This window comes from Apostichopus japonicus, chromosome 21 (genome assembly GCF_037975245.1).
Source record: "Apostichopus japonicus isolate 1M-3 chromosome 21, ASM3797524v1, whole genome shotgun sequence".
In the NCBI taxonomy this organism is placed as follows: Eukaryota; Metazoa; Echinodermata; class Holothuroidea; order Aspidochirotida; family Stichopodidae; genus Apostichopus; species Apostichopus japonicus.
The window spans coordinates 8,657,096-8,683,736 of record NC_092581.1 but is presented as its reverse complement, the minus strand read 5'-3'; the positions used below and the strand labels follow the sequence as shown (position 1 = coordinate 8,683,736).

At 39.2% G+C, this 26,641-nt stretch overlaps 3 protein-coding genes across 4 annotated transcripts in view; 1 reads left to right on the top strand and 2 right to left on the bottom strand.

The window, feature by feature from the left end:
• Positions 1-1,410, bottom strand: part of LOC139962629 (tyrosine--tRNA ligase, cytoplasmic-like) — a 33,148-nt gene extending 31,738 nt beyond the window's left edge. The window contains exon 1 of the mRNA XM_071962785.1: positions 1,351-1,410. The gene's annotated coding sequence lies outside the window, so the exon portion shown is untranslated. The remainder of the gene's footprint in view (positions 1-1,350) is intronic.
• Positions 1,411-3,666: 2,256 nt separating this feature from the next.
• Positions 3,667-12,187, top strand: LOC139962633 (S-methylmethionine--homocysteine S-methyltransferase BHMT2-like). The gene is made up of 6 exons (XM_071962791.1): positions 3,667-3,827; positions 5,819-6,013; positions 7,292-7,403; positions 7,639-7,838; positions 9,197-9,278; positions 9,896-12,187. The coding sequence occupies exons 2-6, from the start codon at positions 5,840-5,842 to the stop codon at positions 10,174-10,176; spliced, it is 849 nt and encodes a 282-aa protein (XP_071818892.1). The 5' UTR covers positions 3,667-3,827; positions 5,819-5,839; the 3' UTR covers positions 10,177-12,187.
• A 731-nt stretch (positions 12,188-12,918) lies between these two features.
• Positions 12,919-26,039, bottom strand: LOC139962632 (betaine--homocysteine S-methyltransferase 1-like). 2 transcript variants are annotated; one of them, XM_071962789.1, is made up of 7 exons: positions 25,764-26,028; positions 18,041-18,231; positions 16,423-16,617; positions 16,010-16,121; positions 15,254-15,453; positions 14,974-15,055; positions 12,919-14,465 (listed from the first exon to the last, which is right to left on the bottom strand). In XM_071962789.1, exons 1-7 carry the CDS (start codon positions 25,774-25,776, stop codon positions 14,176-14,178), a joined length of 1,083 nt encoding a protein of 360 aa, XP_071818890.1. In that variant the 5' UTR covers positions 25,777-26,028; the 3' UTR covers positions 12,919-14,175. The 2 variants fall into 2 exon arrangements, with proteins under 2 accessions (XP_071818890.1, XP_071818891.1); XM_071962790.1 differs by lacking the exon at positions 16,423-16,617 and having other exon boundaries at positions 25,764-26,039.
• Positions 26,040-26,641: the final 602 nt, after the last annotated feature.

The window sequence follows — 26,641 nt, the reverse complement described above, 5'->3', positions numbered from 1 at the left end:
GTGTTCCTCGGAGCTAAAAAATCCGATGGATCTAATATGTCACAATGAAAATTCCCGAAAGGAAGTGTTTAGTCACTGTCATCTTCCTAAAGACTTGAACTTCCTATAGATCAGCGTAAAAATGTCTATAGTAAATAATAAGCTATATACTGGGACAGCTCCTTATATTTAGGGCTTTATTATTGTAGGTATCTCGTTTTGTTATGTTTTGTATTTATTATTATCATTTGTTTTGTATTTACTACACTTCTACATTTCAAAGAGATTTCTTCAGACGGTTTAATTAAGGTCTGCTTGTAACAATATCAGTTGCCATCGGAAAATAGATTATTGCATTAGGACATAGATAAAAACCATGTTACGACACATCGTAGTGTAACGTTGACCAGTGTCTCCCGAAGTCCAGCTGCTTGAACTAATAAAAATCTTTAACACATATCAAGACAAAAATCGGAGAAGAGGTTGATGACTGGTTGATCTCTTATTTATTGATGTATTCAGTCGATCTTTGATTCACTGGCATATGAATTTACCACAGATTACGGCATTGACAGACTTTACAGAGACTTTGATAAACAGTTAATAGAAATGGTACAGGAATTGTCTGTACACTTAAAGCGGTAACACAGTTACGCACTTAGGAAGTTACGCAATTACGCAGTTACGCAGTAACGCACTTATGCACTTACGCAGTTAGGTAGTTACGCAGTTACGCAACTACGCACTTACGCAGTTACACACTTACGCAGTTACGCACTTACGCAGTTACGCACTTACGCAGTTACGCACTTACGCACTTACGCAGTTACGCTAACTCATTGAGGCATACAAGATTTTGTTGGAACTCCCTCGACGACTGGCTTAGAGACTTAACCAGTTTAGATTACTAAATAAAACATCTCTTTTCGAATCACAACCGAACCAGTACGTGGGTAAATGTATGTACAGATGAAGGATAATATTAGCGTTTGTTGACACTACTCTTTCTCACTACTTGCTTTGATTAAGAAAACATAAAAGATATATACAAGACAAACGCCCACATGAAACACATGGTCTAGCGTTTGTGATCCCCCTAGTGAAGTCGAAATTACAATTATCGAACCCCTATAGAAAGTGTGACAACAAATGTGATGTCTCTTAAAAATACACCATCGTTTCTTGTTACTTAAATGCACTTGGCGCAACGATAGTTTTCTTAGAATTTCCTAGGTGTACGAATAATATCCCCCGTCACCCCAAAGATACCCGATTTTATCTTTCCTTAGACAAACAATTAAACCTAGAAGTCATGCCAATCACATGATCGTGTGATAGAACAAATATACCAGTTAAGTGGTAGCAACTTACAGAAAATAGGCGGTTCTCTCAGTTCTTTCTCTGTCAGGGGCCAATCTCGGAATGCCTCGTGAGCGTGGTGAGCTAAAACTAATCAAACAATCTGCGCTACCACTAACAAGGGGAAACATCTCCAAACTCGGGTGCTGATTCAACAAAGTTTACAAACAAACAGGGGTACGATTTTCATTGGTTGTCCCCACCTGCAACTCGCAAAAGCTCTACACATATTTTGAGAGAGGGGCCATCGACGGGTAGAACTGAGGGAACGCTCAATCCTAAAACGATAATATTACACTAACAAATTACTTAAAGGGATACATTTCCGTTACAGTACTTTAACCTGCAAAAGCCACCCTTTTATGCTTACATTATATAAGCGTTCATGGCAGTGTAAGTTTAGTGCCATTTGTACCCTAGTTATTTAGACTCTTTACTGGGGCTCTCCGCCCAGATCCAAACGGCTCTGCCGCTCTGTCTAACATAAACATATCCGGGCACTGGCATATCGGGCGTATCTAGTTTCGTGAAACTAGGTAATCATAAGGTAACGTGAGTTGATCACTATAGTAGTACATACAATTTCGTTCGTAATTACTGAAGAAAGGATCTTTTGAATCATATTTTTGTGAACTTTCGAGCCCCAAAGTTTCTTTTCTTAAAACTTGTTTTTAATCACCAAGTTAACTTGTGTTTTCTAAGGCACTTCTTTCGTTTGGCCAAATTGCAGTAGTGGAATCGTGAACTATTAAAACACCGTCTGTGTGCAGGTTCATCTTGCGTGTTTCGCATGCTTCTGAGCACTTTCATGCGACCGTGTTTCTTTGATCAAGAGATACGTCACAGCGCCAAAAGTACGTGCTATACGAAATCTATGTTTTGATCAGTAATATGACTCTGATTCAGATCTGTAAAAGAACAGATTATGCACATTGGGACCCAGAACCGTTTCTATGCGGCTATTTTAGGACCAGGGACGTAGCCGGGGGGGGGGGGGGAATTGAGTACCCCGACAAATAAAATGTAACTAAAAGCAGGAAATATCTTTAAAGCTCTTTTTTCAGGTTGAAGGAAGCTAAGCGACCCTTCTCAATCTTTCCCCTGGAAGTTCGTCTGCTAAGTAATACAATACTCTTATTATTGCTTATTTCCTGCAACGTGGGAGGCATTTTGGGCACAAAAAAATCTTTTGTACCTCATGGCGCTCCGTTAAGTGTAATAATGCTCCCTTTTTGGGAAGTGCCCCGTTTGAAATTCCGCTGTTCTCCTGTTGCTTTTTAGCACTTTTCTTAAGGAGAACAATAGGGCGGATGGATATAGGCTCTAATAGGAGTATGCCACCTGCAGCTATTGAAGGTCGCTCGCGCCCATCTCGATACACCCAAAAGGGTGCCTACGTTATGGCAACGGTGTTTCGACGAAATCCTGATGTTTGTTTTGTCAAAATATGTTTCATGTTCACATATAGAAACACTTTGTTGCACTAGGTTAGCTCGAATTTGGTGGAAAAAGATATATTAGTTGAAATGAATAACAATACATGGGTATTTAGCCGTTGCTGCCATAGTGGTTCTTACGTTTGGAGAAAAAAAATCCTAGCATCTTCGAAAACGCACATTCTTACGTTAGGCCCTTAATTAACTAGACCGTTCACCATGCTAAGTTTGATTAGACCGAAATGTTGGGGAGACTGTGGCTTTGCAGACATGTTTGAGCCCCTGGGGGGAGCAGGTACTCCGAGTTGGAGGGGCACCGACAAAATATGGGGGGGCACCAATAATTAAAGGAGGGGCACAATACTCATGTACTGTTACTTGTGCTGTGAAGGTTTTGTTCACATGATGGTGGGACAAATTAAGGGAGTGGGAGAACACCAGTCTGAAAATGGAGGGGCATGCCCCCAGGGCACAGCCTTGCTTTGTGACTGCTGGGGAGGGGTTCATATGCAAATGGAGCCATATAGCCACCTCAGACAAATGCTCAGTGAATGATAAAGACTGATATACACTACAAGTCATGTTGAGGTAAAAAAAATTCTTTCCTCTAACAGTTTTATGGATTCAAGTCTACTAAGCTGATGCGCAGTGAAAGATCTTCGAAATGTTGCTTCAAATTTTTAACTGCAAGGGTACCTCACAGTAATCAAACAACCAATATTCCATTATTGCTGTGTATAAGTGCGAGCTCTTGATCCTATTTGTGCTGCAAGTGGCTTCTATCTATACATTTCTGTTTGGAGAGCCCCATCGGTTTGACATCCATTTTAAACTTCCATTATTTTTGCTCACTTGCTAGCAGGATTATTGGATCGGCTGAGGTCTGGAGAAAATGTAGTTGTGACAGAGGGCTACATCTTCAATTTCGAGAGGCGAGGCTACCTCCAGGCTGGAACCTATACACCAACAGTAGTATTGGTTCACCCGGAATTAGTCAAACAACTTCATGAAGAATTTGTTAACGCCGGAAGTGACGTGGTCGTAGCGTTTACGGTAATAAATGAATTGTAAAAGTCAATGTGAGGTCACCATGTCTACTATCACTATTTACACATAAAACACTAGCCACACACTGTACTACCATATATAACTCGACTGTTGTGTCTAGCTATCGATATTCATCAATCCTTACCGTAGTCGTGTAACTGACTGAATGACTCACGAATACGCAAACAAAAATTGTTGTTGTTAAAGTCGATTTGACTAAAGCCGACGCGACTGAAAAACAAATGCATAAATATTGATGAATCGTAGTCGAAAGCACACGCACACTGTCCAATAATAATTATTTATGACTATCTACGCATATCCGATTCAAAGTCCGGCTCCAATTGTCAGCAAAATCGGCCGAGTCTGCAGGATTTCGGTGGGAAGGGGGGGGGGGGGGGTTGACAACATTCAGTAATGAAGTTTAAATTTCGTAGATTTTCCAGTAAACTTAAAAAAACCCCAACAAGATCCATATAAACCTATGCAAGAAGTAGTGTGTTACCATATAATTCAAGGTTCTCACCATTTACAGATAAAATACAAGTAAGTTGATATGAATGTCAATAGCGAATAATGGCTATAAAAGCATTGTGTTGTGGAGTTCAATTTTGTTCCATTTTCGATATAAATGTGCTATTTGTGTGCTCCTGTTGCTCCTAAACGATTGCTTCAGATTGTTTATTCCTTTCAGAGGTATTATGTCTAGTCCAAACGGTTACATCTCTATGTTCCGATGTCTCTATGTTCCGACGTCTCTATGTTCCGACAATTTTTTTGGACTCTAATTTTTTTTACCCAAATTTTTTCGGACCAAAATTATTTTAGACCAATTATATTTTTATGACCAAATTTTTTTTGGACCAAAATTTTTGACACCATCATGTTTTCGTACCAATTTTTTTTTTACCAAACTGATTTTGGTCCCAAAAAATTTACAAACAATTAAATTTCGGGTCACAAGCAATTTTCGGTCACAAGCACTATTTGGGTCATAAACAAACTTTGGGCCCTTTTTTCCTGAAAAAAAATTGGTGCGTCCAAAAAATTGTGTCCCCCAAAAAGGTAGGTCAGAAAAAATGTTGGTCCAAAAAAATTGAGTGCCCCCCAAAAAAATTGGGTCCCAAAAAATTTGGGGCCCAAAAATTAAGTCCCCCAAAACAATTTGGTCCGAAATATGCGGGACCAAAAAGATTGAGTCTCCAATAAAAAAATGGGTCCGAAAAAATTTTGGTCAAAAAAAATTAGAGTCCAAACAATTTGTCGGAACATAGAGACGTCGGAACATAGAGACGTCGGAACATAGGGATGTCACCGTCCAACAATACACGATAGTGACATAAATGCTTTCCTGTAATATAATTGCAAGTTGTGCAGCTCTAAAGCTGCTATTAGTGTTTCGATTCAGCACGAGGAAAGGGTTTTGATGCCAATGTAACCATGTGAGAGCTGTGAGTGTATTTTACTATAATTATAAGTATAAAGTTCTTATAACTTAACGAATTTCAGGGTTCTACCTTTTTCTCAGTATTAATTTATGAGGTTGTAAAGTTGCTCTGGTGTACAACAGAGTTCGTCTTTGACAGCCAATAACTTAGAACGCGTTATGTTGAGAAAAAAAACCTGATTACCATTTCTGGAAGAGATATAGTACCATCCTGTTTGTACAAACAATTTCAGGAGGGTATTTTGCCTTATATTTAAATGACAAATCCTCAAACTTTGGGATTTTGACAAGAAACCATTTTTAGCCTGTTTTGATGTTCCACGTGTTTTTGAGCCTATGTATTGTACTTCTGTCATTCAATTCAAAACTGTGCAGATTTCAATATCATATAAAACAAATAATATTTGCACATGAATTTACTATTTGCTTCTGGTTTAATTTTAAATTTACTTTTTGCCTTACTCTAGAGATCAACCACGAATCCTGTGTATGTGTGTGTTAATATAAATATATAAAGACTCCTCGTCATATCGTATCGTATTTATCTCAGTATTATGCACACCGAGAAAAGATGGCGTTGATTGGACGGGAGGCCGACCTCGAGAAAATGAACAGAGACGCTTTACGTATTGCGAAAGAAGTCTCCGAGAAAACCAACACTCTTCTCGCCGGTAACATTTGTAATACCAACATCCACGACGTTGTAGATCCAGAAAACAGGGCGAGAGTGAAACAAATGTTTAAGGTAAGTGATTCTATGATATGCGTGGATGTGGCAGGCTCAGGATGATTACTGAGAATGGGGGTGGGGGAGGGGGCGGGTGGGGGCGTATATAAGCCAGGAGAGGGTGAGGGATCGAAATGTGAATCATCGACCCGGCATCATCAGGGCAAATCTCAGTTGAATTTGGCTAATATTTTACGAAACATCTTTCAGTGAGATAAATGTTTGTCAGTAACTCCCAGCCCATACAATATTGATTAATCCGCTTCAATTAAAGTGTCCTCATTTCCACGAGAACCACCATTCTTCGTTTGGCCATTTTTTTTTACCAAGTCTACGACAATTCGTCAAATTAAGGCAATCTTGTACTGTTTTTCACCGTTAAAGGGTTAATGAGACAGTAAATATCGACTTCGCTTAAAACCTCAACAAATCGTCGACCAGAAAAGTTTCCATACTAGCAATAATCACACGCAAAGATGCAAATTTGGGATTTCATTACTTTACATGAAACTTGACTGAATTTGACTAATTGTGTTAACTCTCTGTTTATCCTGGATGGAGTTTCTTTACTTAAGTGGTGGGCACAAAATTAATTTGATGTGTTGTAGACTGTTACATCACGCTGTCATCAATCCAGGTCGTATTTCTATAAAAACTTTTAATTCTGAAGAAATTACCCACATTACAGGAGAGGTTCATCAGTTAAAAAGTCTGGACTATGCAGTCTACTACAGGTCAGTTCCTCAGATGCAACTCAATGGGAGAAGAAAATATATTTATGGCCTCCAATGACGCTTACAATGTATCACAAGATTGACCAGAACAGATGGCGTTGAATGTATAATCCGATGATACTTTGCTGTTTATATAAAGTTCAAAGAACATGTGTCGGTTGAGTTATTATAAAATTTATATAACGGTATAGACTAACATCAATATTTAGTGCTGCGCGAGAAGCCGAAGTCAACATCAATTAACCTTTTAATGAGCATTCCAGGCATGCATCACTGTGTTAAAGGTGAATAGTTGAATAGATCTTTACCAACTTCAAAGTTTTCTCCATTATTTTACTACGATATGTCATATCAAATCTAAACTTCTGCATAAAGTCATCTTTTAAAACTAACACGCGCAATGGTGTTATTTTCAGGCTGCGTTTCATACACGTTTATTTATCTGAATGGAGCTGTTGTGGGAATGAAATCTAAGATTGCAATAAAACCCCTCAAAAAACAAACATTATAAACAAAACAAAAACATCACAAGATAAACACATATGTTTGTTATATATTTTAGGAGCAAATTGAGCTAGCCGTCGATGAAGGGGTTGACTTTGTGATCGCTGAAACCTTTGTCCTATTTGAAGAGGCAATGATCGCACTGGAGGCGATTAAAGAGTTCGGAAAAGGTGAGCAGCATACAAATGTATAACAGACTGTTAAAACAAAAACCGTTACATATAGTTTAACAACAAAAACAAGTGTTCTCAGTTATGTTATACCGGCCGATTAATATAAATATGAAATATGTTTTGTCGATCTATCTTTCCACGAGTTTATCGCAATTTCCCCTTGAACAACATTATCTGAACTTCATTATATCCAGACCCTTTTTAAGTTTTAACTACTCTCGCAATTCTACAGGAGTAGCATCTGTGGTTACCATGGCAGCAAATCTTCATGATGGCGACAATGGGAAAAACCTGACGGTAGATAACGTTGAAATATGCGAGGCGATGAAGAAACTGGAGGCTGCCGGGGCTGATGTGGTGGGGCTGAACTGTGCCAATGGACCTGAGACAATCTTAGGATACATGGAACTTATCAGGAAGTCTGGCGTTAAGGTATGTTGTTCTATGTATAAGCTATACGGTAACTTCATGATAGTAACGACGTTTGGAGATGTTCTGCTTCTATAAGTCCAACAGCATCGTATAACATGTTGTATGCCAACGATATGAAGTTTTCAAGTTTGGTGGTATTAGTAATGAATTTGGCAACAACAGAATGATAAATGTCGTCATGGCAAATTTCTGAAGAACAATTGCTGTCATGACATCACATATACCCCCTACTGTGATCTATTCCAAGGAAGAATCGAGGTTTTAGCCTGTCAAAATAAGTTCCATTCAATCAACCATATCTTGAGTTAGGGATAAGATATTTGATTTTCCCTCAAAAAAAGAAGAAAAACAAGAGAGTGGGGGGGGGGGGGGAGGGGAATGCGTGCGATAGTTTTCTTTTCATGTAAGTGTCACATCGTCTGCCACCGGAATATCCCTTTTACTTACAATTTTCTGATTTTAGACTGTTTATCCTCTACGTCCTTGGTTTTCAACCTTTTTTCGATCACGAGCCCAATTCGTCTTCCGAGCCGTCCTCGCGAGCCCATACCCTACCCTGCAAAGTTATCAACTTCATAAAATCAATTTCACAGCGTTTATTAGTGTATTCTTGACACAAGTGACCCGGGGACTCAATCAGAGCTATGTATGTTCCTCCGTGATCAGATGACAGGTACTTCCCAATTAGAGCCTATCTCAAAGATTTCTTGCAACCCGCAATGGTACAAGGCAATGGTACAAAGCAAGGCTTCCACACATCATAACCTTGGTAAATACGTAGTGTGCAGTGGTTGGTGGGAGTCACCGAATTCTCTTACACTAGTCTTATAGGGTTAGGGTTGAGTAAATTTTACCCGTTGTACAAGGTTTCATCGAAGAGGCTTCCTAAGAAACATCATCATGTGCCTTCGCCACCAGCCCCCCAAAATGCCACAATTTTTAATCATTACTAGGGCAATGCTCGCGAGCCCACAAAATCGGCTTCGCGGGCCCAAATGGGCCCGCGAGCCCAAGGTTGAAAACCACGGCTCTACATCGACGAGGGTATGCTAAAATTTCGACAAATCCGTGGTAGATTCAACATTACAGTAAAAGTGAAGTCACACATAAGCAAGCACAAACTCCCCTAGCACGAGTCAAACTTTATCGCCCTCCTACTAAACAAGAAATAGGCTAAGTTACTTTCTATTCATGTATATATTAATATTGTTTTTAATATTTCAGTCATCTATGGGTTAGCAACATGAACGTCACAGTTGACATCGTAAGGTTTGAGACAGATCGTAATACTGTAATTATAGTGCACTGAAATGAAGAAACTTTTCCGTTTCATCTTTTCTTTACTTTCCTTGCGTTAGATTCCTCTTGCCTGTGTTCCTGTTCTCTATCGTACCAGTGAGAAGGAGCCTACGTTCATGAAGCTCACCGATCCCAATACGGGTAAGACAGTCAGTGTTACAATCAGTCCCAGAGTTGATGAATGATAAGGGTGGGGAAAGTGTGGAGGAGGGCACTGGGAGGAAGATATGGTTTAAAAGAGAATGGGCTTGAAAGTGGATATGTGCTGACCAGCTTCAAAGTATATGGTTACAAAGAAATCAATGTAAAATAACAGAACGAAATGTGAAATATTCTTCAGATTAGAATTTCCTCGTGAACTGTGACCTAATCCACGAACAGTTGGTAAACGATCGTCTCTTTGGTAGTGGGGTATCGAGATCAAATGTAATATGAAGTGAGGATACCGTGACCAGGTTAGAGACTATAAAACCACTAACATTCATTTGCCTGTATGCTTGTAACGTATTTGGGTAAACTCTACATGGGCCATTTCCTTTTCCCATCTGGAATGCCTTGTAAATGATAATCAGTCGACTGTCCTGCCATCTGGACTTTTTTCCACACGGTTTTTTGACTCTTTATGAGATCAACTAGTCTACGGGACTATTCACCGTTTAATTGTAATTAGTGCTTTATTGTTATTCAAGCTATAGCTTTGTTTTTACTATTTAAAATATCCCTTGGATTCACCCCTTGTATCATTTCTATTTACACAGGGGACAACGTGTTCCCTAGGAACCTCGATTGTACCCTGTGTTCAAGAGACGATATATTCAAGTTCGGTAAACGGTGTCAAGAGCTCGGAATATCGTACTTGGGTCTGTGTTGTGGTAATGCAGCATCATACACTCGGACCCTTTGTGAGAGCATCGGAAGAACCCCTCCTGCATCTCAATTTTCACCAAAGATGGAACTTCACTGTTTCTTTGGGAAAGATGAGAAAGTTTACAAGCATCACACTAAAGAGACACTGCAAGTCTTCGTTGAAAGGAAATGAAGCAAGCAATAACTGAACAGCACCGAAAGCCTTCCTTTATCATCATCTCATATTGTCGTCATCGTCATGCACTGTCAAATTAATCTTTCGGGAATGGACATTGATGGTATACTGCCTTCAATGCTCATGTTACAATGCCAGGTTAACTCGAAACGTAAAAAACACAATTCTTAATTAAGTAAAGTTTGAAACGTCGAGATAAAACTCGACAGTATATAAAAGAAAGGGAAAAATAAATATAAATTAATATTGTTACGGTTGAGAGAGAAAAGGGGAACGATAAGTCATATCTTTTGTTGGAATCTATCTACTCTCAGAATCACGTAGAAACACAAAATGTGCCGTTTTTTTATTACTGAACTTCTCGAGGCCGTATATACCGTTTCCAGACTATATATTAATTTCATATTAAAACTATTCATATTAAAACTATCCTAAATTATAATTCTTATGACGTGCCACCAGTTTTATCTCCCAATAAACGTTATTTAAACGTGGACAATGCTTTTGTAACCAGAGCATAACCTGGTTTATGTTTTGTATAGTTATCAATTTCTTTCATTTTCCTACTTTTCTTTTTATTCATTTGAGCATTTCCTTTCATTTTCTTATTTTTGTTTTTATTCATTTGACAATGAATAATCTTTACTTGGTAGATTGAGGAGTTTCTTAATTTTCAATAATTTCCTTAATTTTCACTTTTATTGCTAACTACTACATGGCAACAGTTAGTGGTCAAGTGGTCCTGTGTGACTTTTTTTCTTAAACTAAGTTATTGTTTTGTGTGGTCCCATTTTCTAGGAATACATGACTGGCTCCAAGAATCTATCCCTTTTCAGAACTGTGGGCATAATAGACAGTTTCATAACTTTTTTGGTTACACTGGAGTGTTCTTGGTGATAGATGATTATTTTAAATGTACCTGAGGACACCGAAACCCATTTATAAGTTAAGTAATGTGTCTGGTAAATTATTTATTAAGTATAACATGACAGCTGGTTGGTCACTGGACCCCAGATACCAGGAGGTGGAGGGCAAGCTGTTCTAGAGTAAGAGGGGGGGGGGGGGAGTTGAGACAAAGGTTAAATTATGAATATTCATTGGCCCAATTTGTGTTTGATTGGTTTAAGGTGGTCATGTGTGAGTTGCCTTGTACTATTATTATGTAATGTATTCTTACTATTATGGGATGTATTCTTATTATTATGGGATGTATTTTAGGAATTATGGGATGGAATGAATAGGGTATGATGGTAGGGGGACAAAGTTAAGAAACGATACTGAAGCCGAGTTTGTAATAGTTAGAGGAGAAGAGAGGAAGGATAAGGTTTGAGATGGTTGGGTACGAGATCATAATTATTTTCTTAGGCTAACTTCACCACTATAAGAGTATAGAGGACCAGTATTAAATTAATTAGAAGTTAAGTGGACACTTGAAGCTATTAACCCATGGAGTTTTTTATAGAAGTTTAGTGAATACCCGGAGCTTGTTTTACATATGGATATTTTATTTAGTAAACACCTGGAACTGTTTTACATGGAGATTTCATATTTAATATAAGTTTATCACCCGAAGCTGTACCCATGGAAGCAGACCTATATTTCATCCTGTACTAATATCTGGCAACCCTATTTTGTTGTGCTAGTTCTCTGTTGTGATGGAACTATAAATCCCCGTTTTAATTCTACGTCCTTGATTGGATCCGGAAGTGAACCCCTGCGGTGACCCAACCCCAGTGATGAACAGCCCTCCAAGAGACCGACACGCCCCAAGAGGTTATTTCCCCGAGTCGCGAGCTACCCAGAGAGCCAGCCTACCCAAGAGACGTCCCCAACTAAGTGAACCGCCCTAAAAGTTTCCCAAGGAGACAATTTCGTTTTCAAATTGTATTTGGTCGACCCGCGCCGCGAATTTGTTATTATTTTGTTGGGACTGATAATTATTTGTTTCCAATAAGTTCAGTGGAGTCGTTATGAGAAGTAAGAGCTCCGAGATATGTAAGTTACACCCATTTATTTGATATTAATACAACGTCCATGTGAATAGTAAACACACCACTTTGCCTTCATTTTTTTTTGTATGTGAGCGTTCTGCCTTTTAAAGTTGTCCCCACGATCTCATAGTAAACCGGCCTTACCCTCATGGGAAGGTGCCACTTGTAATTTCCCCAAATCTAAAAGTATATTTACGTCACTGAGTTTTTGGCCGGCTACACTTGATACACTTTAACTGCATAGCGAATGAAAGATACTGCATACATTTGGCTGAACTGTGTGATGAGTGTTGATATTATTTCTCTTCACTGCGTTAGAACATAAACAGTGAGACGCACTTCCCGGTGGTCTCTCATCACGTGCAGGGAAACAACATGAACACCCAGTTAACATTGACATGATGTTATCATGTCTATGGAACATGGAAATCGTGCTACTCAGGGCAGGGGTGGACTGGGTCTCAAAACCGGCCCGGGCATTTTTCACCTAAGACCGGGCCATTATTCTTTGATATATGTTACTTACATAGTGATCGTCGTCCTGGGGAGGGGTATAAGGGGAGGGGTGTCCCCCTCCCCATTGAGATTCTTTTGAAGTTAAGGAATGCCTAGATGCAAAATGGTGCTATATTTCTCAATTTTGTAGGTTACAATAAACCCTTAAAAAATACCCCAAAATAATTTTCCAGAAGCAACACTTGATTAATCTGAGAAACGTTAAAAGCGTAAACAAATATAGACAAAAATATATGTTTAAGACTGGATTTTATTTAGTCTTTCAAGTATTTTGTGACAACATGCTTGAAAAAATGGGGGAAAAAATCCATTAGCATGGACGGGTTGCCAATAGCACGTTCTTTTGTTACGAACTAACAGACTAACTAACATGGTGATTTCATGAGCTGATTCCCACAGTTAAAAATATGCTTCTACACAGCCCGTCTGTTTTCTATTAACTACGGTGAAAATGGGCTGTAATGTTTACTTGGCTCACCAGCCCACCTGCCCACCAGCCCACCGGCCCACCGGGCATTGCCCAAATGCCCGTGTGACCAGTCCGCCACTGACTCAGGGTAATATTGTGCTGGTCTTGTGCTTGTAATTCATACCCGATGGGGTTCAGTTTCAGGATCGAAATTCTAATCAGTGGTCTACTGGTATATTTACAACAACAAAAAAGGAACAAAGGGCACAGTTACTAATTAAAGAAATCGAATCTTTAATGAAAATATTGACTAATTGAAATGTATGACCTCTCAGCTCACCTGTACTGTATACTACATCAATGACGTAAACTCGTAAGCAAAATTATAACATTTCATCTCATTGCTCTGTTTTCCTTTCCTTGTTTTTCATTGTATGTTGCGCTTCTCCTTCATTTGCTTTCCCCTCTGCAGAAGGAAGCTTGCTTCTTCAGTTCTTCATTCTTCTTGTAGAGATAATGTCTCATTCTGAGTGTTTTGTTTTGTTCAAGTGGAAACTAAAATGAACCACCATAGCCTATAGAAACCCCTAAGACGGGGAAGATTACGTTTCCATATCTCTCTTATATGATGTTACCATTAAAACAATCGAGGCTAATCGAGCAAAGTGGCTGGAGTATGAAGGTTATCAAACATACAATCGTCTCCAGTCAAGTATCGCAAAAAGAAAAAAAATGAAAATGAAAAGGGTAACACGTTTATGATTTCAACACTGACATTTTAAAAGCGAATTTGCAAGCAGAACTGGTGTTGGAATTTGTTTTAATTAAAGTTGCGATGTCTTGATTTGAATCTTAGAGAACACTTTGCAACACAACACACTAAAGTAACAATAAAGAATGAAGCAGACTATGATTATAGTTGATATGATAAATAATAATCCAAATGAAATAAGTCATATATAGATTGGGTTTCAATATTTGACCATCACAAAATGGAAGAATATGTAGACTATTCCTCGAAAATGACGTTTTTCGCCAGTTAGGTTAACCAATCCCAATCAATTATCTATATAGATATCACTACATTTTGCCCTTTCTTGTAACAATATTCTCCAAAGATTGCTTGGAATGATTTTTTAATACTCTCTCGTCTTTTCCAAATAGGCAATGCACTTCCATGCATGGTGAATATTTCGAAGCAGGCGGCTTTCTACCGATGCTTTCACAGAGAGTGCGGGTATAAGCGGCGGCGTTACCACAGCAGAGTCCTATGTACGGTATACCGAGTTCATCACACCGGCGACCGAACTTGTAGATATCGTCTCTCGTACACAATGCACAGTCGAGGTTGGTAGGAAATACAAACTCACCTGAGGGGATTGTTAAAAATAAGATAAATAACACAATCGCGGAACTGAGCGATAAAAAGTGAAATTAAAGATGGTTTAAGTTATTTTGTTCAAGCTTTTTGTTAATTTGAGTCTTGTCAGGAAATACAAATTTGTTCAGTAATATGCCATAACGAAGTAAAACCGTTTGACATATTGTGTTTCTGCCCATACAAATTTGATGAAACAGGTCATAAAAACTGAAATAAAATCAAGATATTTTAAAATGTTAGAAAACGTGAATATTTTATCAAAAAAAATTAGAAGATCCCACCTGATTTCGAAGATAATGAACAAAGCAATGGTTACATGCACTAAATAATGAACATGATGAAGTAAAATGTCCTTGCATATGACGCAAAGTCAAACAGTATAAAGAGGTTTTATGTTGTGGAAGTCGTTCATGCAAGACACACACCTCCTTTAACTTTGGGGTAAAGGTGAAGTATGGGTTTCCCTATAGAGTGGACCTCATCCACGGATATCTTACCAGTTACAGGATCCGTTAATAGCATGAACGTATGCTCCTTTGGCGTGGTGCGGTAAGGCACAGGGACACATGCAAGTGGAGCCTAGAAGAGAAAAAGTACACAATGGGCAAAGTATGAAAATATCGTTTGCCGTCATTTCGCTTAATATCCGTTGTGCGATGGAATGAACATTTCCTGGATGTTTTTAGTTTTCCAGTTTGCTTTCGTAGTGCCCATCGCCCGTTCGAAGTGAAGATTCACCTTTAATCAACCCGTTCTAGGCTAGGTGTATATAGTTACCTTGACTCCAGCCTTCTTGATAAGTTCCATGTACGATAACATTGTATCGGGGCCACTGGCGCAATTCAGACCGACAACGTCGGCTCCGGCAGACTCGAGTTTCTTGATAGCCTCGGTTATTTCAACGTTATCGACTGTCAATAGTTGGCCCTGCTCGGTATTATGCAAATGTGGTGCCAAAGTAACCACAGAGGTTATTCCTTTATACAAGGAAATATATGGAAGTTATTAAAGTCATTGGTATAAGGCACTAATGGTTTATGACTAGGACTTACCAATCGTGGACACATAAAACGAAAATTCAATTAAACTTAAAAGGTAAGCGCATTTAAGCGAGAAATTCTAACTAAGAACATTAATCGGACGCATGCATTCATGCAGACCAAAAGCAATAATAAAGAACGGAATCCCTTTGTTTTTGGTGTGAATGTTTTATTCGTTCGATTTCTGCGAAAAGGGCCAAAATGTTTGGGAAAAAATACATCGTCATTCATGATTGTGTGGCTATTTACTATACAATAGTACCAAGAACGATTGTAGAGTGAGGGAACAGTTCGTGATTATGATAGAATGCATAATGGTGTATCACATTACACTACGATAAACCCCTAATTAAATATATATCTACTGATAGTTGTTTAACGACGCTCTATAACTGACTTAAGATTTGATGGTGATATATCGGCATCCCAAAGACATGTTTCTGTTGCTTTGTTTTGTCAAGCTACTGCGGACTAAGTGGATATTTCTATTTACCTTTGCCGTATTCCTTGATAGCCTCCACGGCTATCATAGCCTCAGCAAAGATAACGAAAGTCTCTGCAATGATGAAATCGGCCCCTTCCTCGACGATTATGTCAATCTGTTCCTATTAATATAAAAATGTATATATGCGTGCAGGCATTTACTCACGGTCCGTTCGTACTTTCATAACCCGTCGATAACCCGAGTACAAGACAACCATTCCTCCCACCCACCAGGTAACCACCCGATCGGTCAGCCAGCCATATATCCATCTGACTCACCCGTCCATCAGCCGCCAGTCAGCCAGAAATGCAGTCAAGCCCACGCAAATTAACGAATGTGTTTCTTTTATAACAGACTGAAGGTAATTTATTGTTAGGCAAATTGACCAACTTAAAAAATTAAAGTGAGGAGGATTGCCAAACCTTGAACATTTTCTTCACTTTTTCTCTGTTGACAGGATCTTCGACGTCATAAATGTTGGTGTTGCATATATTACCAGCAAGGAGGGTGTTGGTTTTAACTGCCACACCTTTTGCAATACGGAGAGCATCCCTGTTCAGTTTTTCAAGGTCAGTTTCGCGATCGATTAATGACAATTTCTCACGATTTGCGTAATACTGGGGAGAAAACCAAAAAGGGAAGCAATGCGGAATGGAGAGACGTATTCTTAGAAAAACGAATTCTCCAAGTTCACACGACCTTTGACCTACTATACATGAGCCAGCATGGATAGTAGTGCATATATTTACCTGACATCTGGTGTGCCTAGTGTGTCATAAGTCCTGAAATCGACATATGTCGAATTAAATAAACATATGTACGTTTCTCGTGCTATCATTGGACGACCAGTGTCACATCGTTTTCTAATGCTCTGATTGGAAGAAATCGTCATATGTCAAATTAACTTGACATATGTCGGTTTCTTGTGCTCTCATTGGACGACCAGTGTCACATGCCGTTTTCTAGCGCTCTGATAGGACGAAATCGACATATGTCTAATTAAATTTGCATATGTCTAATTAACTTGATATATATCGGTTTTTCGTTCTCTCATTGGAACATTATTGACACGTGTTATTTTCTAGTGCTCTAATTGGAAGAAATTGACATATGTGAATGACTATACACCGCTAGTTATGAGACTATAATGGCGTTGGCATTAACGAAAAACAAAGCTGTCCGGATAGGTCCTCCTATAGGCTTGAAAAGATAGTGATACTTACACAACCTATTAAATTGCATATCAACATACTTCTGGTCTTTTTTCCTGGTTATTCCATTGTCATGGTTTCCAATTTTGGCATTTATGCATAACTTGATGAACAGAACATAACGTTTAGCTATTCTAATTTTAACTGGTTGAATTCTGGGGCCAATGAATATGTATATATTATTTAATCACAGCACGAAAAACGACGTATGACAATTTCATTCGACATATGTCGATTTCTTTCACAAATATCGATTTCTTCTAATCAGAGTACTAAATGATATACGTGACAATGATCGTCCACTAAGAGTACGAGAAACATACCTATGTCAATTTATATGACATAAATCGATTTCTGCCAATCCGAGCGCTAGATAACGACATGTGACACTGGTCGTCCAATGAGAGCACGAGGAACCTATGTTAATTTATTTCGACATTTGTCAATTAGAAACATAAATAGGCCTTTTTCAATTTAATGTCGATTTCAGGACTTATAGCACACTATGCGCATCATAGACGTCTGAATTATGAATGATTTGCTGGTTGACGAAGGTTGCGGTGTCTATCCTCTAACCTCAGTATAACCTAACGATCTTTCAAATACTCACGCACATTCAAATTTGACTGTCACTAATCAGCAGTTCTGTGAAGAGAAGCCCTTTGGAGACATTGAACACGTTTGAGAAAATATGACACTCCTTCTAATGTCAGGTGACCAGCTAGACTTCATGTTTGTTAAGAAAGGTTACACATATTAATAGAAGACAACATAATCTAAAAGTGTTGTTTATTAATATAATCTTTACGTATGTAAACATGTTCTTTACCGTTAGCGCCTGTACTACGTCACTTCCGGCTCTCACAAACTCTTCATGCAGTTGCCTGACGAGTTCTGGATGATCCAGTACAACCGTAGGTACAAATGGTCCAGCTTGGAGGAAACCTCGCCTCTCAAAGTTGAAAAGATATCCTTCAGCTACCACGACCTTCTCTCCAGAATGAAGTCGTTCCAATAAACCTGTTTTATATAATTGTAAACCATGATACAATAAAAGCCTACTAATGATTCTCTTCCACCTCAGAGCAATAAAACAAATATCTATGGCAAAACTACTATTCTAGTATAATCTGGTTGTTTCGGGTGGAGGAGTCCGCTGCATGGACACTTGTATATGAATCGGAACGTTGATTTATTTACTAACAATCTTTACGTCAAAGTGAAAAGAACAAAAATGATATGTAAATGTTACTTTTATAGGATAAACGAGCAAAGCTTAATAGGTCAATTCCGCATTGACCAATATGTCGAAATGGACACTCTGTAAGAAATCTACAATGTTAAAGTCAAGACGACTTTTGGAAGGTTTCTTGAAATGATGAAGTAAACTATCTATACTGTATATCAGCCGTTGTTAATATCTTGTACCTTTCACATACTCGAGGGTGGGGGGGGGGGGTAGTTGAATGGGGGCGGAGAACAGAGCAGCGGCTTAGAAAGACTTAAGAAAGTGGGGGTTATATATATATATATGGGGCGTATTCAGGATTTTCTAACCCGGGGGGCGCGTATGACTATCTAAGCGGAGCGCCACCATCGGTTGGCGCGGAGCGTACAAGAAAATTTCAGGTTTTGATACCCCCTAGATCACCGGAAATGGCACTTCTCGGGCTTGGAAATGACCAACCAGATGTACACTTTTGCCTGAGAACCAAGTATTTCCCAATATTTTTTTTCCATCCATAACCTTTTTGAAGATTGTAACCAGTCACACATCATGTTCGACCTCATTGCATGTCCTGTGGATCAATGCTTTTGTAGGTGATTCTACGTCACGGCCCACAATATCCGAAAGCCCCACTTTTCAAAGTTTAAAGCCCATTATTTGTTCAGAATTTGAAAATTCACATTTCTCGTGAAGAAAATCACTTCAAAACATATACATAGTGTTGCACAAAATTCAATCTATGGACAACCAATATAGAAAAACCTCCTTCAACCCCTAACAGACAGGTCAAAATTGCTACGAGTAGAGGGAAGTATGATGAAGAATGTTGGTCAGGAAGTTTTCGAAATTCAGACACAGTTAATTTATTGGTGTACAAATATTACAACCTCTTATAACGGCAATTATAAAACTTGGTTAAAGGAAATGAAAAATACCAGATATTTCCGATATCAGAGATATTTCGAACCCGAACACTACACACATAGGAGTAGGAGGCGGGGGCTGCAGCCCCCCCCCCCCCAACCAAACTTGTTCCCCTGAAAATTCGGGCAATATGCTGAGAATAAATGAATAGTTTAAAAATGATCTCCTTGGTAATTAAAATAAAGTTCTAAGCTTGGCAGACTAATTCGCCATTACTACTGTAAAAGAGAGTTTTGACATAATTGGACCTGTATGCTTTTTCTCCATCTACATAAGACATTTCGTTGTTTACATTAGCATCCTGCGGATGACTGCGCAACTTTCACGGACCGTACGGTACACGATGCCATGCGATGTAATGACCTATGCTTGCTTATATGATATTGCCATTAACATGTTGAACGCGCGCTTGGCGCGCGAAAAATGTTGGTTATATTTTTCGGGAAAGTCGTTACAGCCCCCAAATCCAATTGGGCTCCTACGCCTTTGACTACACACATAGACAGTTTTGAGGCTGTTCATTTTTGAACATGCATTTTCATGCTCACTGATATTATGCGATGTCTGCTCTTTGCTTTACAAATTCGAACAGGCGTGTAGCGAGTAATTTGCCAACGGAAGGGCAAAGCCTGTAGGCAAACTATCTAAGCGAAGCGCCACCATGGGTTGGCGCGAAGCGTAGAAGAACATTTTGGCCGAAAATGCCTCCCAGATCGCTGGAAATGACACTTCCCAGGCCTTGTAAGTTGCATCTAAGCATTGTCTATTTTTAAATGACTAGCGATATCATAGAGAAAATTTGCTCGGGGGGGGGGGGCGGTCGCCCCTTCCCGAAATGCGTCATGTTCCCCGACGACTCGGTCGAGTTCAAGACCAGCCACAGTTGGTTCCATTGCACAATTGAACAATTGTTCAAGGCGTCCATACACACACACGCGTTATGCTAGACTATATATAGTATATATATATAGATACATTAGTGAGAGAGGAAAAATGGAAACGTCAACTAGAGCACCAATGGTGCAGAAGCTCATACCTTTTCTAGCTTAAAAATGTAGGGCCCACAAAACTTTATGGCCCACCAAATTTCAGGCCATTTTTCAGATTCCACCAATTTTGGGCCCATGAGTGATACCCCCCCCCCCTCCGTTAGCAGAATACTGGCCACACCACTGGCTATAATTCCTATTTTCCCCTTTAAATCCTGTTTTACCCACTCTCTCAAACAATACCACTGACCTACCCTATGAAACTTTCTCCCCTCTACCTGAGCAGACCTGAAGTATGGAACGCGAAAAGGGCAACCGTATTTCGTTGCCTAAACTAAGTTTGTTTCGTTGCCTAATATAAGTTTGTTGCTGTCTAAACTAAAGCTGTTGCTGCTAGTTTACCATGTTGCTGTTGTTCGTTGATGTCTAAACTTACGTTGATGTCTAAAGTCACGTTGACGACTAAACGCGCCTTAATGTCTAAACTCACGTTGATTTATAAACCTTACGGTTGATGTCTAAACTCACGTTGATGTCTAAAACTTTCGTTGCTAAGTTAACTTACAGTTGATGTCTAAACTCACGTTGATGTCTACACTTTCGTTGCTATCTAAAGTACCGTTGTGAACACATTGTGAACGAACATCATTCTTTCTTTTCAAAAAAATTATAACAATCAACCGCAAGTTGCTTCCGTGCAGTGCTAACAACATATCTATTACAGAGGTTTTCATGCTAAATACAGCCAATGATGTTTTCTCAAATTTCCCGAGATTTCTTTGGTTAATAGTCCCTTACCCATTGTCTGCAAACATGCTTGCATCTTCAGTGCTCAATGAACGCAAAGTATGATGGTTTAACTATGTAACGCGAAAAAGGGGGGGGGGGGGGGTAATCGTTAATGTCATGCCGGAGTTGTAGCAACAGCCATGTAAATATCCTTAAAAACCTGATTTGTCGAACAAAATCACGTTGTTAACGATATTTAGATGATAGTTAATACAACTCCGAGGACGTTATTTACATTTATATTGTTAATGTCATATTTGAATAATTGTTTTATCACAGAAAGTTATGAGTTGAGACAATCTATGAATTTTGCGGGAAGCTACCACAACATCTCTGATACTGAAAAGGACTTTAAATCTCACAGTATGTAATGTTCTCTCCCTTTTGAGAGTTGATAATGTAAAATGTGCATTTATACCACAGTTATTTCTTCGTTGCAAACTTGCGTAAAGTTTTGCGGTCCCTTTGACCACGTGCTTCAAGTCATGATTCTGGTGCAACACTAATTCATAAACTACTGCAGTCATAAATCGTCAAAAGTAGTCATTGAAGTTTCGACATTGCGTAAAAATGTTATTTAAATACTATATTTTCCGTGGAGTTGGTTGTTTCCAAATACTGAAAAGCATCCAGGGTAAATGTTGGATCAGTTGCTCTATGGTTGGATGTAGTCTGCGCTTCGTGAGTAACAAGAGGGGCACAGTATTGAAGTACGTAGGCAATATGACTCACAGAACTAGTTTACTAAACCCGCCAAGCAAGTTCATTCGTAACACCAATCCAGTTCGGAGTTTCGATTTGCGAAAGGGATTGTGTTGTAAATGGAATATACACAAACCTCTTTCAGCATTGTTAAGAATTTTAGACCAAAAAACCCGCTAACATGTTATGCAAGAAACGAATCATCCAAGATACACTCGAGTTTTGACTAAGGCTATGTGTTGTAGGTAAGGTGATATGATCTTTTCTCCACAAATTTTCAGGATATGCCCATGTGCAGTTGAAACTCCGAAGTTTGAACAGGCCTAATACAAATTGCGTGGAATTTAGCGAGATATGCACACTACATTTGCGAGGATATTTGAAGAGTTGGGGTAGCTGGTGAAATCGCTGCAGGTCAAAGCATCGAGGTACTATATACGAAGTTGGAGAGGAGGAAAGAGTGGCAGGGCAGGCAAAATGAAGGTCGGACGGCTGCCCTTGTAAAACAGCGAAGCTAGGGCACTGGATGGCATCCGCCATATATATATATTGTGTAGAGCATTCACAAAGTACAGGCAGTGATAAGATCGCATCTTCTCAACTATAAACACTAGTAAAAGTATAGGTCATATAATAAACGCAATTGGTGTTCGATCGGGACGAAAACATTTGTCTGTAGTAATATTACTGTCATTCGTTTTACTTGATTGCAGACATTCACAACATATCCAGACATCATGTAATGGTTCAATAATTCAATTTTAAGTACAGTATTTCATGCTGGCATTTTGTCTCGTTACTCGTTTTACTTGATTACCGACATTCCCAGATTATCTCTACACATTGTTGAGGGGCTCAATGAAATCAGTTTAAAAGTGCAGTATTTTTATGCTGGTACTTTGTCTAGACACTGGACGTTGTACTTGATTTCCGACATTCACAGCGTATATGCATAGCCTATAACTATAACATTATAACATTTTAAAAGTTGTTTACCGTGCAGCCTCCTATTCGTATGAGTTGTACTAACGCACATGTTATCTGATAGGCTGGCTGTGGGAGATACGGTAGCTTATAAAACAAGGTTTTCACAAGTTTGCGTTTGGTGACTCCAAATGGACTTGGACCTCCAAGACCCCTATTGTTTTTGGTGCAGGTGTGTATAGCCACGTACAGTAGACTGACCTGTGTTTATTTAATGTATCAAAATGGTGGTTCGGGCCATTTCTATAGTAACAGCTAGTTCTATAGTAACAGCTAGTTCTTATGCTAACACCTTTCTAGTGTACTGAAGTCATCGAAACCTCAATGCATTTTGCATTCTGGTTTACATTACGCGGTTGAGCAATTTTGAACAGCGCCGATAGCAACAACGTAAGTTTAGACAACGACGTATGTTTAGACAACGGAAGTTAAAATAACAACCTGAGTTTGAGCAACAACGTGGTAAAACAGCAGCAACAACTTTAGTTTAGACTGCAACAAACTTAGTTTAGACAACGAAATATGGTTGCCCTTTTCGCGTTCCATACTGAAGCACTCCTTGCCAAAATTTTGGCTTGCTGCCTACATACCTCAGGCTCAAAGACTTCTATAGGGCTCTCATGCTTACAGTTCAACAGTTAATAACAACTCCCAGTCCTGCTTTAATTCCACTAACAGCCTCTGCAGAGCTTAACCACAAATGTAAACAAACACTGCGGAGACTGGGAGACAAATTAAAGGAGCTTTGGCAAAAGGTGAAGGCTCAGATTTTTTTAAACAATGGGGATTAATTGTAATTAATTAACTTTTGACCAAAAATTATTAGGTATCATCTTATTCATACACAATCCAACAATCATCAGTTCAACTTTGAATATGATCCATCAAAATCTTGAGGAGATTGAGATATTTGAAAATATTACAAAGAATGACCCCTGATGACCCCCTAAATGACATTTGACCTCAATTTTCCGAACACCCCTCATAACCCTCATCCCGAGGAACGTTGTGACCAAGTTTCATTATAACTGGCCATACACTGTACGAACAGGAGCAATTTGAAAATATAGGGCAGCGGCCCGGGCGCGAATTTCTTTTTCCTGAACCTTTCGGGCAGTGTACGTGGAGTTTAGCCAATCAGAGCGAGGCTGTGTTGATGACGTACTACTCAGTAAAGATGGTCAGTCGGGTAAATGCGTCCCCTCAATAACATAAGGTGGAAAACGAAAGAGCGCGAGTTCGAGCCCCCGTGTGGATTTTCCCCCCACTTTTTCTCATGTTCAAGTAGTTATGTCCAAGTATTATATCATGAATTGAAAATCGGTATTATAAGTTATGTCATGGTTTTCGCGCATGGTCATCTTATATATGAAACTCCGTAGATAGTGTGGCGAAAATATATATAGTTTCTTTTGTTTATTTTCCTTCTAGATCTTATTAGAGGGAAATCGGTCTCAGCCCCAAAATGTGGTACATCCGTTTTAGGAAAGTTTATCTTAATTTAAAGGCACATGACTTGCTAGAATAAAAGACAAGGGAAACAGATATTCATTCTGGAACAATTAAAGAGAGAGGATTTATTGCATAATAAAACAAGGGCAGTACTTGCACTCTTATTTACCTAATTCGCTCATCCGTTTACAACAAACATTTGGCAGTTTCCACAATAAACCGTTAATTACTGGACCTCGTCTCTCACAAGGAGGTGCTATAGGACTGTACCACTGTGTACAAATATTGCTGTGTAGATGTGTGTAAACTGTAAGTACGTAACATACTACTGTACCAGTACTACAGTACTGAGTACAGTGTCATGTCAATCTGAAGACATTGTAAATTTGTACATCAGACAGCGATCATGCATCGCCGCTTTTCAACAAAAACCGATGCAAACGTCACGTAAGTTGTGCACAATGATTCAGTATAATGTTATTAGTGCAAGGCCTATATAACTCAATACTTTCTGCTGTAGTACAACAATTATGTTGACTTATCGAATGTGATTTCCCCATGCACTTCAACATTTGGTAAGCACGCCGCTATCTTTACTGTAGTACGTCATCAACACAGCCTCGCTCTGATTGGCTAAACTCCACGTACACTGCCCGAAAGGTTCAGGAAAAAGAAATTCGCGGCCCGGGCCACAAAAGACCCCTAGTTGATCTTTGATCTCAAATTCATGAACACCCTGAAGGTAAAACTTCCATAGTACTATTGTGACAAACCCTCAACATTGTACCATGGAATCTGTAGGAGAAGAAGCATTTTGCTTATTTCCACAAAATGGCCCATTACGGCCCACAGGTGACCATTGACCCCAAATTTCGGACCATCTCTGATGGCCCTATACCCAATGGTCTTTGTGTCCAAGTTTCTTTTTCCCTTTTTTCTTCTCTTTTTTTCTCTCCACTTTTCCTTACCCTGGATTCGCGCCTGTATATATAATAATAATAATAATAATGACGAACTTCAGCTCTAACTTTAGAACAGGGTACCATGAATACCTTAGCTACGCCACTGCTCAAAATGTATGACTATTAAAATGTTGATAAATACTAAAATGTGCTTGTTATAGTCTTGCACTGTCATGGCCCAATGCAAAGGATCTAACTGAATTATCCATCAATGCCGTGTATACGTGGTTACAAAGTGAGGGGTCGGTATATAGGAAGTGGCAGCTACCACGCTGCCATCAACTGCTCCTGTATCAATAAAGTTACGTCACTAATGGGGAGAGGTTGGCACTTTTCCCCTAAAAACTTCCGACAAAACCAACAACAAATGGTCCACACCATCGGCACAACGACGGCAATTGCATACAATGTGGCAATAAGACCCCAGGAAGAATCAGTTAACGCCAGGCATGATTCTTTGGGGGTAAAATTAAAATACTGAAAACAGTTCTAAATGAAGAGACAGTCGGGTGGTCTACTTACCCTTCGGTGCCATACTCTGTATGGTTTCGGCAATAGTATAGGGTTAATCAAAGTAAGATTCCCCGGCAATATAGAAATAACATAAAATTGCTCTTGTTGTTACCCTTAAGACTGGTAAACGGTCATAACGTATCCAATGTATATCTATGCTGTCAAACCATATCATACCAATCACACGAATCAAGTTAATGATACGTGTCAATGTAAACTGGTTTTCACCGGATAACACTACTGTTGTCAAACTTCAATGGGTATATTTTAATGTCTCGCCTCAATGATTGCGGTTGTCGTAATGTTAAATATGGCTACCCTTGGCAAACGGAAACTGTTGAAACCATTGTACTAATGAGATTTTTGGTACGTGTTGTCATCTTAGTTGTAAATTTTGTAAATTCGCCTTAGGCCTACATGTGCATCTTTGTGTATATGTATTTGTATTTGTCTGTATGCGTGTAAATGAGGCTGGTTTGTAATCGATATATATATCAATAGTCGATTTGCTTTAACTGAGGGTGACGGTGTCACAGTATGTTAGCACCAATCAAAATAGATCTTAAAGAAGGTTTGGGGTTTCAGCCAATCGCTGCCAAGCACCCCTAATCAAGATGTCTGCGCCCATAGATGTAAACAAAGTGCAAAGCGTATAAGAGAAGAATGGCGACTTCCAGCCCGACTTCAAGCGTGTATAGTCAAGTTGAAGGAGCATCGAAATAGAGAAATGGCGAGCGGTCGATTCGGGCGCTTTAGAAGTGATGGAGAAGTCCGAATTTCGATATAGCCTACCTATAATTAGTAGTAGACATAGTATTAACTACTGTAGTTCTACTAGTAGCATGGTGGGCTTATAATTGACGCACTTAAGGATTTGATCAACAATG

Bases quoted from the DNA above. Each gene is read 5' to 3' on its own strand.
- LOC139962633 (XM_071962791.1), top strand. From the start codon at position 5,840: ATGGCGTTGATTGGACGGGAGGCCGACCTCGAGAAAATGAACAGAGAC. The intron at 6,014-7,291 runs GTAAGTGATTCT...TATATATTTTAG, and splicing joins GAGTGAAACAAATGTTTAAG to GAGCAAATTGAGCTAGCCGT. The intron at 9,279-9,895 runs GTAAGACAGTCA...CTATTTACACAG, and splicing joins GCTCACCGATCCCAATACGG to GGGACAACGTGTTCCCTAGG.
- LOC139962632 (XM_071962789.1), bottom strand. The intron at 15,454-16,009 runs GTAAATAGAAAT...CCTTGTATAAAG, and splicing joins TATCAAGGAATACGGCAAAG to GAATAACCTCTGTGGTTACT. The intron at 15,056-15,253 runs GTAACTATATAC...TTTCTCTTCTAG, and splicing joins TCAAGAAGGCTGGAGTCAAG to GCTCCACTTGCATGTGTCCC.